This window comes from Dioscorea cayenensis, unplaced genomic scaffold (genome assembly GCF_009730915.1).
Source record: "Dioscorea cayenensis subsp. rotundata cultivar TDr96_F1 unplaced genomic scaffold, TDr96_F1_v2_PseudoChromosome.rev07_lg8_w22 25.fasta BLBR01000167.1, whole genome shotgun sequence".
Classification (NCBI taxonomy): domain Eukaryota; kingdom Viridiplantae; phylum Streptophyta; class Magnoliopsida; order Dioscoreales; family Dioscoreaceae; genus Dioscorea; species Dioscorea cayenensis.
Window position 1 is genome coordinate 13,661 of NW_024086558.1, and position 13,691 is coordinate 27,351.

The 13,691-nt window shown below is 34.3% G+C and overlaps 2 protein-coding genes across 2 annotated transcripts; one reads left to right on the top strand and one right to left on the bottom strand.

Annotated features, from left to right (window-relative positions):
- The first annotated feature begins 445 nt into the window (after window positions 1-445).
- LOC120253690 lies at window positions 446-3,778 on the top strand. Its single transcript, XM_039261966.1, has 4 exons — window positions 446-2,358; window positions 2,627-2,935; window positions 3,011-3,116; window positions 3,212-3,778. Exons 1-4 carry the CDS (start codon window positions 446-448, stop codon window positions 3,776-3,778), a joined length of 2,895 nt encoding a protein of 964 aa, XP_039117900.1.
- A 5,419-nt stretch (window positions 3,779-9,197) lies between these two features.
- On the bottom strand, window positions 9,198-9,833 carry LOC120253691 (germin-like protein). The gene has a single exon (XM_039261967.1). The coding sequence runs from the start codon at window positions 9,831-9,833 to the stop codon at window positions 9,198-9,200; it is 636 nt and encodes a 211-aa protein (XP_039117901.1).
- Window positions 9,834-13,691: the final 3,858 nt, after the last annotated feature.

A 13,691-nucleotide genomic window follows, 5' to 3' on the forward strand; every position in this document is an offset into this window, starting at 1 on the left:
GTTTTATAGTATGCATTGTATGGGACATACACATACATAACATTAATTGCAAGGTAGGATTTGTCTTTTATAATAATCAATATTTGTAACTATCCAATTATTATTTTTATATATATTAAGCAGAAATGAATAAGAGTTGGATGCATAAGTCAAGGTTGAGCCAAGAATATGAACATGGAGTTGAAGAATTTCTTAAGTTTGCATTTGATAATGCAAGCCAAGATGGTATGATTGTATGCCCTTGTGTAAAGTGCGTAAATATTCATTGGCGAACCCGTGAAGTAGTGCTTGAACATTTAATATGTGATGGAATTCTACAAGGATATACATGTTGGTTTTTCCATGGAGAACATGTTCCATCACCCACTGCTAATATAACAACCACTTTCACATCAACATCAGTTTAAATTCTCAGAACATAACCCCTCAAGTTAGGAAAGATGGCATGGATGAATTGTTAAGGGAAGCTTTTAATATGCATCAAGTTGATCAAGAGACTTCGGATCCTAATATCTGTGACATTGATGTTGATGTGAATGTCGTGGATGGAACCTACAGGGGGGTAGATGAAGAACAACCTTCAGATGACGCTGCAAAGTTTTACAAGTTGTTGAAAGAAATGAATGAAAACCTTTATGAGGGCTCAAAGAATTCAAGATTGTACTTCTGTATTCGCCTGTTTCATCTGAAATGCATGTGTGGGATGACTGGAAAATGGCTCGATCTGTTGATTGAATTTCTACAAGAATTTTTTCCCTTAGCTGTTATTCCTAGAAGTAGTCATGAGTCGAAGAAAGTAATCAAGGATTTGGGTCTTGGGTATGAAAAAATTCATATTTGCCCTAATTACTGCATGCTATATTGGGAGCATAACGAACATCAACAATCTTGTCATGTGTGCGAGTGTTCTCACTGGGTGTCGAATGATCCCAAACATCCTTCGGATGATGATGGTGATATCGTTCATAAGAGGCATGCAAAGGTTTTACGGTATTTTCCTTTAATACCACGATTGCAAAGGATTTTCATGTCTTCGAAGACTGCAGTTGATATGGTTTGGCATGCTACCAGTCGAACAAATGATGGCTGTTTGAGATGCCCTGCCGATGCTGAGGCATGGAAATCATTTGATGCAAGATATCCAGATTTTGCCTCAGAACCACGAAATGTTAGGCTTGGGCTTTCTTCAGATGGATTTAACCCATTCAAAATTTTAAGTACATCTTATAGTACTTGGCCAGTAGTTTTGATTTCCTATAATTTGCCGCCATGGATTGGGATGAAGCAACCTTCTTTCATCTTATCAATGATTATTCCAGGCGACAAAGGTCCTGGAAATGATATCGACATCTACTTGCAACCTCTCATTAAAGAGTTAAAGCAATTGTGGGTTGGTGTTCAGACATTTGATGCATCAATGAAAAGGAATTTTCAGTTGAGGGCTGCTTTATTATGGACTATTAACAATTTTCCAGCTTACGCAAATTTATCAGGTTGGAGTACCAAAGGAAAATATGCATGTCCTTGTTGTGCGGCACAAACTTCTTCAAGATGGTTATCAAATGGGAGAAATTTTTGTTTCATGGCACATCGACGGTGGTTAGAAAATGATCATCCATTCCGATTACAGAAACATATGTTTGATGGCACAATTGAGATGCGTGGAGCTCCTTCAGCAATTTCTGGATCAAATACTTTGTTACTATTAAAAGATTTGCAATTTACATATGGGAAAGGGACGAAATGTAATTTGAAGAAATCCAAATCTACTTCTACATCAGTGAAAAGACAACATCAAGCGTCCAATGTCGCCGTAGACAATGATGAAGATGGGATAGAGGAAGATGAATCACATGCGGCAATACTATGGAAAAAGCGATCCATTTTCTTTGAATTACCTTATTGGGAGTATAATCTTTTGCGCCACAATCTCAATGTCATGCTCATCGAGAAAAATATTTGTGAAAATATTGTTGGAACAGTTCTTAATGTGGATGGGAAATCAAAAGACAATTTAAAAAGTAGACTAGATTTGGTGGAATTGGGCATTCGTCGAGAGCTTCATCCCGAATATCTTTCCAATGGAAATACAAGACTACCACCGGCATCCTTTTCCATGTCCAATGTTGAAAAAGATTTCTTTTGTCATGTATTAAGGAATATAAAAGTTCCAGATGCATACTCTTCAAATGTTTCCAAAGCGGTGAATGAGAAAGAACGAAAACTTCAAGGGTTAAAATCTCATGACTATCATATATTACTACATGATTTGCTCCCAATTGCTTTGCGCTCATCCATGTCAAAACAAGTGACTCCCCGCCATTACGGAACTTTCAAATATATTCAAAATCCTTTGTGGTAAAGTACTTAAGGTGGAAGACATTGACAAGCTTCAAGATCGAGTTACATGACTTTTATGCAACTTGGAAAAGATTTTCCCACCTTCATTCTTCACTATAATGGTGCACTTGGTTATACATCTTCCATTGGAGGCTAAGCTCAGCGGTCCCGTTTATTATCGATGGATGTATCCAATCGAACAGTATTAGTTTCCTCGTTCAATAATTTTTATAATATCTTATCAAGAAAAATTTGGACGCTTAATATTTTTAGCTTATTGTTGTAGGTTTTTGCTCAAATTAAAAAATTATGTCCGAAATAAGAGATTTCCTGAAGGGTCTATTGCAGAAGGATATTTGGCAGAAGAATGTGTAACTTTTTGTTCGAGGTATTTGGTTGATGTTAAAACTGTATTTGATAAACCTGCGAGAAATCTAAGACAAGTTCATGATGAGAGTATTGCAAGTTGTTATCTATTCCAAAGTGGTGGAGAGCCAATAGGGAAAATTGATGTGGTGGAGTTGGATGATAGATCATGGGCACAAGCACATCGTTATGTGCTATTACATCATGAAGCTATTGAACCATTCCAAGAGTAAGCCAAACATTGGTTTTTTTTTATTTGGTGATGGAATTGCGCCTTCACATGCTATAATATCCTTACTTGCAGTGAGTATAAAAACATATTGAGATATCAAATGCGTGGTCGACGTTCAATCGCACGGGATGTTAATAGGAAATTTACTGAAACTTTCCATGAATGGTTAGGGCAAAATGTAAGCAATTCGAAACCTTTTATGTATATCAATTCCCCATTAATATTTGTACATTCAAATAGATATGTTTAATTACATACATGTAATTTGGGCAGATTTCTAATCGTAGTGAGGTGATTGAAGACATTAAATTCCTTTCAAAAGGTCCAAACAGAATTATAAAAAGGTATAAAGGGCTCATCATTAATGGATATCGATTTCATACAAAATCTCGGGAAAGATGTAGGAGAACACAAAATTCTGGAGTTCTTGTTACTTCTTCCACAATGAGCTATGCCAGTACGCGGGATGCTAGTCCATTAGAAGGAAATGTCGACTATTATGGTATATTGACTGATATAATTGAGTTGGATTATTTCAACAAGTTCAAGGTTGTGCTATTTCGATGTGATTGGGCTGATGTGACCAATAGTAGGGGAATCAAGAATGATAAATATGGGTTCACAATGGTTAATTTTTCTCGCACAATTCACACGGGCGAACACATTCTCGATGAGCCATATGTGCTTTCATCTCAAGTGAAGCAAGTTTTTTATTCTGAAAACCCAAAAGAACCTGGTTGGTTCGTTGTGATACGCAATCTTGGACCTACAACTGAATGTTTTCCTTCTATTGATGAGGGTATTTTCAGTGCACATGATGCCGGCCATTGGGCTCGTTAGGATGGTGACGATGACATTTATGAATGTTGACACTCACCACTCAGTTTTGAGTTGTAGATATTTTCAGTTTTGACTGTTGACACTCGCCAACATCAACTATATTAATATTTCAGGTTTTCTCTTGAATTTTTCCCCTCTTAACTGTTGACTTCAATGCTATGGAAATTGCCTTATTGTGTGAAGAATATATAGAAGAACAATAGTTATTGTCATCACTTGACAATGCTCTAGACTTTAGATGGATGGCATGCATATATTGAGACTTATGTCTTCTGATTGTTAATATACATATATATATATATATTAAGTTAATTGAATGAGTCAACATTATTATAACTCTTTAAAACTAGGATTAAACAAACCCCTTACTTCTAAAGTAGTATTAAAATCTAGTAAGGCATGTGTTTGTGATAATTTGTACATTATTTATGAATGTGTTTGTAGTGAAGAGGAAAGTGGAAACAGTCAGTATAGGCTTTCCATTCCCCTTTCAGTTCAATGGATATTTTTAAAATTATTATGTAGTCATTTATATGTAAACATATAAATAGATTTTATAGTTGTAAGGGTTGGCTGCAATCAATCATTCACCATCCAAAGTGGAGAGTTTGCATTTCATTTGTTCTATTGTATTATATACTAAAAGAGTTAATGAGTTAATGAGTTATGGGATAAAAGTTTATGATTACAGATTGGCAGAACATGAGGAAATCTCTTTTCTATATTTGAATGCAGGACTTTAAAATTATCTGTGCCAGGATCAAGGATTGGTAATCAACTAATGTTCTCCTGAAATTATCTTTTTATATATAAAAAATGAAAGACGAGCGTATGCAAGAACGAGCTCAAGTAGAACAACAAAATACTCGATACAATGCTCTACTTACCTTTCTACAAAATCAGTTTCCTGGCGTTTCTATTCCCGGAATTAACAATATTGGTTCATCCTCACGATGCAGGTATTTTTTAACATTGCACCGAATTATTTTTGGTTATGCCTAGCTAGGTCCATCTACTAATGATTTTTATTTTTATTTGCGAGGATAACCCTTCGCAGATTCTTAAGTAATGGTGTTGGTGATGCTTGGAGGTCTGTAGTCATTTATATATGTGTTATGCAATAACTTTATGTGGAACAAGAACAAGAATAACAGACATTTATATTAGTTAATTTGGTGTTCATGAAACTTATTGTCTTATGATTGGAATCTCTAAAATGTGACTTGTTGTTGGAATTAATGTGGATTAATATTAGAAATCATCAACTATTGTATATGGTTAATGGTTTGTGTGTAAACAGGTATATATGTGAGTGTTATAATACCAATGTTTATTCCATGTATTTCAGTGGAATCAATACAAAATGCCCAGGAAAAAAAATGTGAATTACTGCAAAAGTCATACAATTCTGGTATAATTGTTCGCGGCGTTTCTATAATAAACGCCGCTAATGAAAAAATAAAAAAAAATCACAGAATTCAGAAATCTCGCTGCGTTTTCAAATATTATCGCCGGTATAACACTGATAGTTGAGCGGCGTTTCACTATATAGATGCCGCTGTGTGTGCTAACAATTGCCGGCGTTTATATTTATAAACGCCGGGAATATCTCTGTTGATGTTGAGATCGTCGCCACAATACTATCGGCGCTTATTGGTATAAACGCCGCTACTATGGTGGCGATTTAAATGTTAAACGCCGGTAAGATCCCGACGAATGTATCACCGGCATTTTGGCCGGCGTTTTAGAAAAGCGCCGGGAGTGTAGTTAGCGGCGCTTATAAACGCCGGTAGACTAAAAAATAAACACCGCAAAAAGTCTACTTTGGTGTAGTGAAGATAGGGAAGTTACTGGCCATCTTTAATTTATTAAATATTGTTTATTATTTCTCTTTTAAATTGAATTTAATTGTAGGAATACTTTGTTAAATCTTTTTTTCACAGTTTATATTATTAAATAATAATAATAATAATAATAATAATAATAATAATAATAATAATATCTTTGGACATGGATTGGACATTAACATTTTTATGAACATGTTGATATTAGCTAGATATTTGGAAGTTATAAAATTTGCTTACAATTTTTCAATGTTATGGTATTTTTTGGTGATTTTGGACTTACTATTATTTTTTTCCTTATAGAATTATAAGGGTTGTTTGGTAAGGAGTATATTTGTTTATGGATTTAATTGATTTTCTATTATATTTCTAAATGTAGCTGTGTTTTGGCCTTGATCAATGAAGATTGTTCGTGTCAGCACAAATATGTTATGAAACTAGTTTTGATACAATAATTAACCTGCTATATATGTTGGCTTAAGCTATAATATAAGAGGGGAACTATTGTCTACCATGTATAATATATTTTGACCCGTTTGTATTTTTTTTAATATTTATTTTTAAGCTTCTAAGATCAGAAATTATGGTTTGTCTTTCTTACTTATGGGAATGCTCATGTCTCAAGTTAAAATATTGATTAGATTATTTTGAATTTTGGCGTAAAATTTGTGAAATTTTTTATAAAAAGTCAGCTAACACTACCCCATCATAAAAAAGATGTTATATGGACTTAATTTAAGAATTATATATGAGTACAGTAAAAAAGAATTTTAACATAATGAAAATGAAACTTGACGTCAACATTGTTGTAATTTTTTATGAAATAATAACTCTTGTTTATATTAGTTATATATTAACTAAATAGACTCTTAAAAATGCTCAATTTATAGCAAGCACATAGACAACCATTTATGATTATGTCAAATATATACTTCAAAGTTCAAATAAAAACTCAAATAATTGAAAATTTATTCTAATAAATAGTAGATTACTGACTAAGTCAAATAGCTTAAAAAACCTCAACCAATGAAGGACTTATCCAAAATAGTCAGTAGTTATCCATTTTATTCCCAAAAAAAAAAGCATTAATTTGTAATAATTTTATATTATATTTTTTACTAATCGTGTATAAAACTACTTGAGTCTTAAGCCATTCATGGTGTGGGATCCATACTCCATCCATAGAAGCATATTTGTGGTTGTTCGTGGATATATGCCCCCAATTTAAGGCCATGACATAAATTGCAGGTTTTTGAAGTAAATCATATATTTAACTGTATCAAATATATATAATTCGTATGAGGTTGATTCAAATGTTTTTTTTAGTTATTATTTCTTTCACAGGGATCCACGTTTTTTTTAATAGGGGATCCACATTTAAATCTATAAATAATATTAATGAACAGTACTAAGTTCAAATATACAATGCATTATTTTCTAAAAATTAAAAAAATAAATTAAATCATAACATAAAAATTAAAAAAATCAATAGGAGTGATAATCATAAACGGATAAAATAAGAGAAGAATTACAGAAAAATACCAATAAAAAAAAAAAGAATAACAAGGTAAAATAAACCACTCCTTAAAAAGATTAGAATATTCTCTAGTTATATATATATATATATATATATAAACTAAATAAAACACATTGTATAATTAGAATAAAACAAAGAGCGGATACATGTTATCTTATGAAGTAGGGTTGTTCAAATAAACCGGTTAAACCGTAAACCGGACCAGATCTGTTTTTTTTTTAACCGCCGGTCCGGTTCCAACCGGTTTCATTATTAACCGATCCGGTCCGGTTTTGAAACCGGTTCCAGACCGGTCTAGTCCGGTTCCAGTTTTTGGAACCGCGATCCAAACCGGACCGGACCGGTTTGCCCTGTTTAGTTATTTTTTATCTTAAACTCTCTCTCTCTATATATATATATATATATGTAAATTTTCTATTGCTAATGAAGCTGATTGTTTGTTTTTAACTCTATATATTAGATGGCCACTCTATTAATTTAATTTTAATTCATAAAAACCGGGACCGAACCGGACTGGACTAAATTGGTCCAAAACGGTCCAAACCGGACCGGACCGGTCCAAAACGGTTTGGACCGGTCCGGGTTTCTCTGTTATTTGGTCCGGTCCGGTCCCAATAATAAAGAAACTGTTTAGCCAGTCCGGTCCGGTTTTGGACCGTGCACAACCCTATAATATGAAGTATGAATTTGTACCGTACTACTATTTGTGGGTTCTCCATGGAGAACCTTCTATGTCTGATAGTAGTACTCATGGACAAGATGTGGAAAATGAATCAGTTTTGAGAGAAGGATTCTTCAGCAGTTGCAGTTTACCACATAGGACTCACAACCATTTACTAACGATCATGATGTTGACTTATAGTTGTATTTGTCGTATACTTATTATATTGTGTTGAACATTTATACTTAAATATATCTTTTTGTATGAATTGATGAGTTTATCTTATTTTTTGGTGTGCTAAATTAAAAATTTATGTAGCATGTTTTTTAAAAAAAATTAGGGATATAATTTTTATTTTATTTTATTGACTTAAATGTTAGAAATAGATTGGAAATAGATTTATTTGTTTGAATATTGTTTTTTTAATTTAAAAAAACTTTAGAAATGGATTAGGAACAAAAAAGCTATTGTTTCTAATGGTGGAACAAAAATAAAACATAAAATATTCTGTTTGAAATCCATTTCTACTTTTGTAATATAGAAACGGATTAGCAATATATCTTATTCTGTTTTAATTTTTCAAAAGTTAGAAACATAATGATTTTCGTTTTCGATCCGTTTCTACATGTAGAAACGGAATATTTTCCATTTATATTTAAATTAAAAACAAAGGTATTCGAAACAGATAAATTCCGTTTCTAATTCGTTGCTGACGTGAATTAGCAAATGATTAGAAATGGAAAATACTATTTTTAAACAATAATTTTCTTGTAGTGGCTACTGAATGTACCTACAAAGGGAGACACGAGGAACCCTCCTCTTATACTCATCTCATGACATACGCCTTAATTAGGAGCACTCTTGGGTTGGGTAGATATCGATGTTTGTTTGGCAGATGAAAGTCAGTTGATTAGTTGAATTGATCAAGATGCTACATTTCCCCCTCCAAAGACCAAAGCAATATACGATAATTACTCATATATTTAATAAAAAACAATTAAGTGTGGTTGGGAGTAGGTTCAACTGTCGATTTTTTAAAATTTATAATTGATAATTAAGTGTCTGAATGTGTAATTCAAAGGTCTTTTCCTTTGAATATAAACAATCTACATACACCTGTTGACCTCCATCGGATGCATGTGAAGGTTGTCACCAATATAAAATCAGCTCATCTACCACAAAGAGCAAGTAGTCAGTCTCCAAAGTTCTCGTGCATGAAGTTCTATACATTTGATGAAAACTAACTAGGAACTATGCAAGTTAGGATTGATTTGGAACTTAATTAGAAGTAGAATTAATTTATTGAAATATTGCGCATATACAACAATGAGCAATAAAGAGAAGAACATATATATTTCAACAAGCTTAATTAATTAATTAGTTTGTTCCTCCAAACATGGCCTTGAGCTTCTTCACTTCAGCAACATCAATAGAGCTCACCTCCTCCAATATCTCAGATGACAAGTCATTCCCAAACAACGCTGTTGAGATTATTTGCACTCCAGGGTTTGGACTACTGAAGCTCACTAAAAGCTTGGCCTTAACACTACCAGAGTTCACTTGAAAGTGCAGCAAACCTTGAGGAAAGATCATGGCTTCATAGGCTTCCAATTTTTTAGTGTAAGCTTTGTTTGATGATGATATAAAGCCGGCTATGATTGTCCCCTCAATGACCACAATGAGCTCAGTGCCACCAGGGTGGGTGTGGACCGGGACTCGGCCACCTGGCGCCATCTCAGCGTACACAACTGAGATACCAAGGCCGTTCACTGCCGGCCACTGAGCAACGAAGGCTGGTGTTATAGAAAACATGTTCATATTTGAGGTGTTCCCGGGGTTACGGAAGCCGGTGAAGACAAAGTCGTCGACGGTGACATTGGAGAGGCTCTTGCAGGGATATCCTGCCAGGCCTTGGGGGAAGTTGAGGTCTGCAACGCAGAAGTCCTGAAGTGGATCAGCTTTGGAGAAGGAGGAGAAGAGAATGAAGAAGAGAAATACTTGTAATGGTGTCATGTTTGTTATCAGTGTATGATGAGTTATGCATGGTTTGTGTGTGTAATGTGATTTATAGTGGAAGAGAGTTGTTTCTGGTTAGTAGGAAGTCTCTATCTGGATGTGGAGATTAGAAATAAAACAAACTTGGTATAATAATCCAAGACATTTTCCATAAGAAGGTGGGTGGCCGGCTGGGCATACATTGCCAGCTGGCCTGGCCGGTAGCCCCAGCGGACCCGGCAAATCATGGGTCACTTTAGGGTGACTCAGACAGTCGGACCTAGTCACCTGGTGGGTTATGAACAGAACTCTCCGGTTCATGAACTGGCCCACTGAATTGTATTTTAAAAATATAAAATAATAAAATATAATTTTTAAATTTTTAAAAATAATATTAAAAAATAATATAATTTTATTTTTTCATAAGCTAGCTGATATATTTACTAAGTTTTTTTATAAGCTAACTATGATTAAATGTTAAAACTATAAAGTTTTTTTTATTGTTTATATTTTTTTAATAAATAAACAGTATCAACTAACAACTCATAGTTATAATTAATGATTTTTGTTAATGATTAAATAACAAACACTTGTGGTACAGTTGGCTGGGACCTTGGCTTTATAAGCTAGAGGTTGTTTATATGTTCAATTTCCTCCCAATCCCTAGCCCATAGCCATTGTTGATGTTTTGGATAATACTTAAATAAAAATAATTCCACTGGCCAAGTTGGGCCGGCCCAACAGTTCATGTTCTTAAAAATACAATCATTTCTAACAAGCCAGACATTCCATACAACTTCTTGCCTGCTCATGTGCTTATTCTGAAAGTTGATCGCATGCTACTTCCTTGGTTCTCATCTTTTTCAGCTAGTAACCAAGAAAAATTGGCGGACTCCATGACGTCCATTCGTAGAAGCCTCGAATTCCTGGGACCTCGTGTTGCAATTCTTGATGAAGATTCAACACCGGAGGAGAACCCTAGTCTGAGTACGGCCTAGTGGTCTGCTGTGGATTGGAGGGTGCCCGGCGGCCTCTCATAGATCTGGACCTTTATTTTGTGTTGGCTTGTTTTGTACCACATATAGTGGATTGTACTATCCTCAGCATCGCTCTTTTTATTTAATCGAACGCCGCTTATCCACTTAAAAGAAAAAAACAGTTCGTGTCCTGTTTACAACACCAAAAAAACTTAGCACTCATGGGGCATTTATTTGGGGGAGTGGTTAAATCACTGAAGTGGACTGATTTTATTCTATTTTAGATGTTCATTTACTTAATATTTTTGAATTTTGAACTAAAAGCGTTTTATTTTTCGTCAAAATAAAAGAAGTAAGATTTTGTATAAACCAATTTTTTTATTTTTAATTTGTATAAACTCATAGAAATTATGCCAAGCTTCCCACATCTAAGAATTCTTCATTGAGTGTGAAAGCATGGAGGGGGCTTTTCCAAGAATTGTCTCCGAATGATAAGCTACTAAATTAAATTATGGGATAGACTTTGATATAAGCAAGCGCCGTTAGTGGGCACTTAATTTTTGTATTATATATTTAAAAAAAACTGATTAAACCACAAATATATAATTAAAAAACTAAAGATAATAAAAAGAGTTATAGAAATCTAAAAAAAATAGAAAAAGACACCCCACAAAGCATAAACAAATCCACATAGAAATAACAAGCGACCGTATACCAAAGGACTAAAACAACACAAAGTCCAGACAAATAAAGATTTTTCTTCAGTTGTAATTAAAATCTATCAGTCTGATGTGAGTTTTTTAAGTGTCCAGTGAGTTCTCTGCGAAGCTAAGGCTTTTTTTGATAGCTGGGATCGATTCTTTAAGTTTGGCCTTTTTTTATTTTCTTAACAATTAGAGCTGTATTCATCCATGCAATAAGTATACAATCAATTTTGCAAATGATAAAATAAACACCCCAAATTGAAACATATTTTACAAAAAAATAAAATAATAAATAATAATAAGAAAAATAACATAAAAAAAAAGCCCAACAACAAACACTAAAGATAAAAAAAATAACTTAATTAAATAGAAGTGACAATAAAAAAACATGATAAATCAACGAGAGAAAAAAAAATAATCATACAAAACAATAGCGGAGACACTAGGGAACAAGAAGATATGGAGACTTACCGGAAATGGGCTGTTCTCGGTTAAGTCTTTCTATAATTTCTTAATCGATGGGGGCTTAGATGCCCGGTGTCATGATTTTTCTGGCGGAATTGGTGCCCTAAAAAAACCAACCTCTTCAAATGGCTTACTTGGCAAAACAAAATTCTTTCTTTAGAAAACCTTGCACGTAAGAGATGCAATAAGTTGCCTACAGATACTTGTGTCATGTGTCATGCTGAGATAGAGTTAGTTGATCATCTTTTTATTCACTGTGCCTTTGCCAAACACGTGTGGGATTACTTTTCCAGTCTACTTCAGTTTCCTCAAATTCCTTCGTCCTTGGAAAATAGCTGAGGCTCTTGGAGAGCAGGTTTAAATCCAAATAAGAGGGCTTTGTTTGGAATATCTGACTTGCTATGAATGATTATATCTTCAATGCCATTATTATTAATGCTCTGGGTCTTATTATAAAAATTGATCGCATGCTTGTGTCGTGGTAATCTTCTATCGCAGAGGGACCTAGCGTGAAACTGGAAGAGGACATCACAAAAGTCAGACGAAGTTTGGAGTTCCTTGGCCCTCGTGTTTAGGAGGCTTGGGAGGTGCTCTCGTCTGAGGAGATTCTCAATTCTGGCATGGGTTAGGCATTGATTTGGTGATTTTTGTGGGGCTGTGTCCTCTTTGTTTACTTTGGTGTACATTTTGTATCCTTCTACCACATCTAGTATTTTTTATTAACTAATTTAAAGTGGTTTATCTATCTTTAAAAAAAAAACAACCAGAGAACAAGAGAGAGAAATTGAGATGACATTAGTTTGTACTTCATTTGAATGTTTTTTTTTTATTATTTATTATTTCAGAATAATAATAATAATAATAATAATAATAATAATACACTAACGACAGGGGATCAAATCTTTGTGGGCGCGTGGAATATTTAAAAACCCATGAACAACTCTTCATGGACTAGGATGCTTATTGCCGGCTAATGTAATGAATGAACCAATCTTTCCACTGAATTAGCAATCAATGAACTCAACAATTCAATGAAATTCAGATTTCAATAAGAACTTTCACATATTGCATTCATTCACTATTGAAATGAGAGATCTATCTAAAATTAAGCTTCAGATCTAATTGGAAATCCAAATCACTCCAAGGAATTCCTCAGATCAAGCAAGTTCTTCATCAACAAACAATTCCAGCAACATTGAAACAGAATTACTGTTCTTCAACTAAGAATCTACCAAATCGATCAATCCTATTCAAACAATAGGAATGCAAAAAGATAAAATAGAAGGAAGCCTTCCTCCTGGCTCTGATCACCAGAGCTTCCCTGCTTCTCAGATCCAAGTCTATAACCTCTTCTCCACACCCTGTCTTGTTCCTTCAATCCTCTTGTTTTTTATATGATCGCCAGCTCAGCATAATCAACTTCCAGCTCAGCATAACCAACTTCTAGTTAGTCGTACCCTTCGCTGCTCCTTGATTGGCTAGCGTGGCATCCATAACGAACTCCGCCCAACCACTATTGGCCTTCCTCTCTCTCATACTCCTACGCCCAATCGCAGCAGCTGAATCGGCTTTTAAATTCTTCGCTGACCCACCAAACGACCTCCTTGCACATGAGTTGTGTTTAAATCTTCTCTCCATTTACTTGGCGCCATTGACGTCTCTCCCGCCATTTCAATGAGAACAGTTAACTATATATTTCAAGGCTTATAGCTTGTCTATCCCATCACCAA

Excerpts from the sequence above, each read along its gene's own strand:
- LOC120253690 (XM_039261966.1), top strand. The coding sequence starts at position 446 with ATGGATGAATTGTTAAGGGAAGCTTTTAATATGCATCAAGTTGATCAA. Across the intron at positions 2,359-2,626 it reads TATATTCAAAATCCTTTGTG|GTTTTTGCTCAAATTAAAAA; the intron begins GTAAAGTACTTA and ends TTATTGTTGTAG. Across the intron at positions 3,117-3,211 it reads ATGAATGGTTAGGGCAAAAT|ATTTCTAATCGTAGTGAGGT; the intron begins GTAAGCAATTCG and ends TAATTTGGGCAG.
- LOC120253691 (XM_039261967.1), bottom strand. The coding sequence starts at position 9,833 with ATGACACCATTACAAGTATTTCTCTTCTTCATTCTCTTCTCCTCCTTC.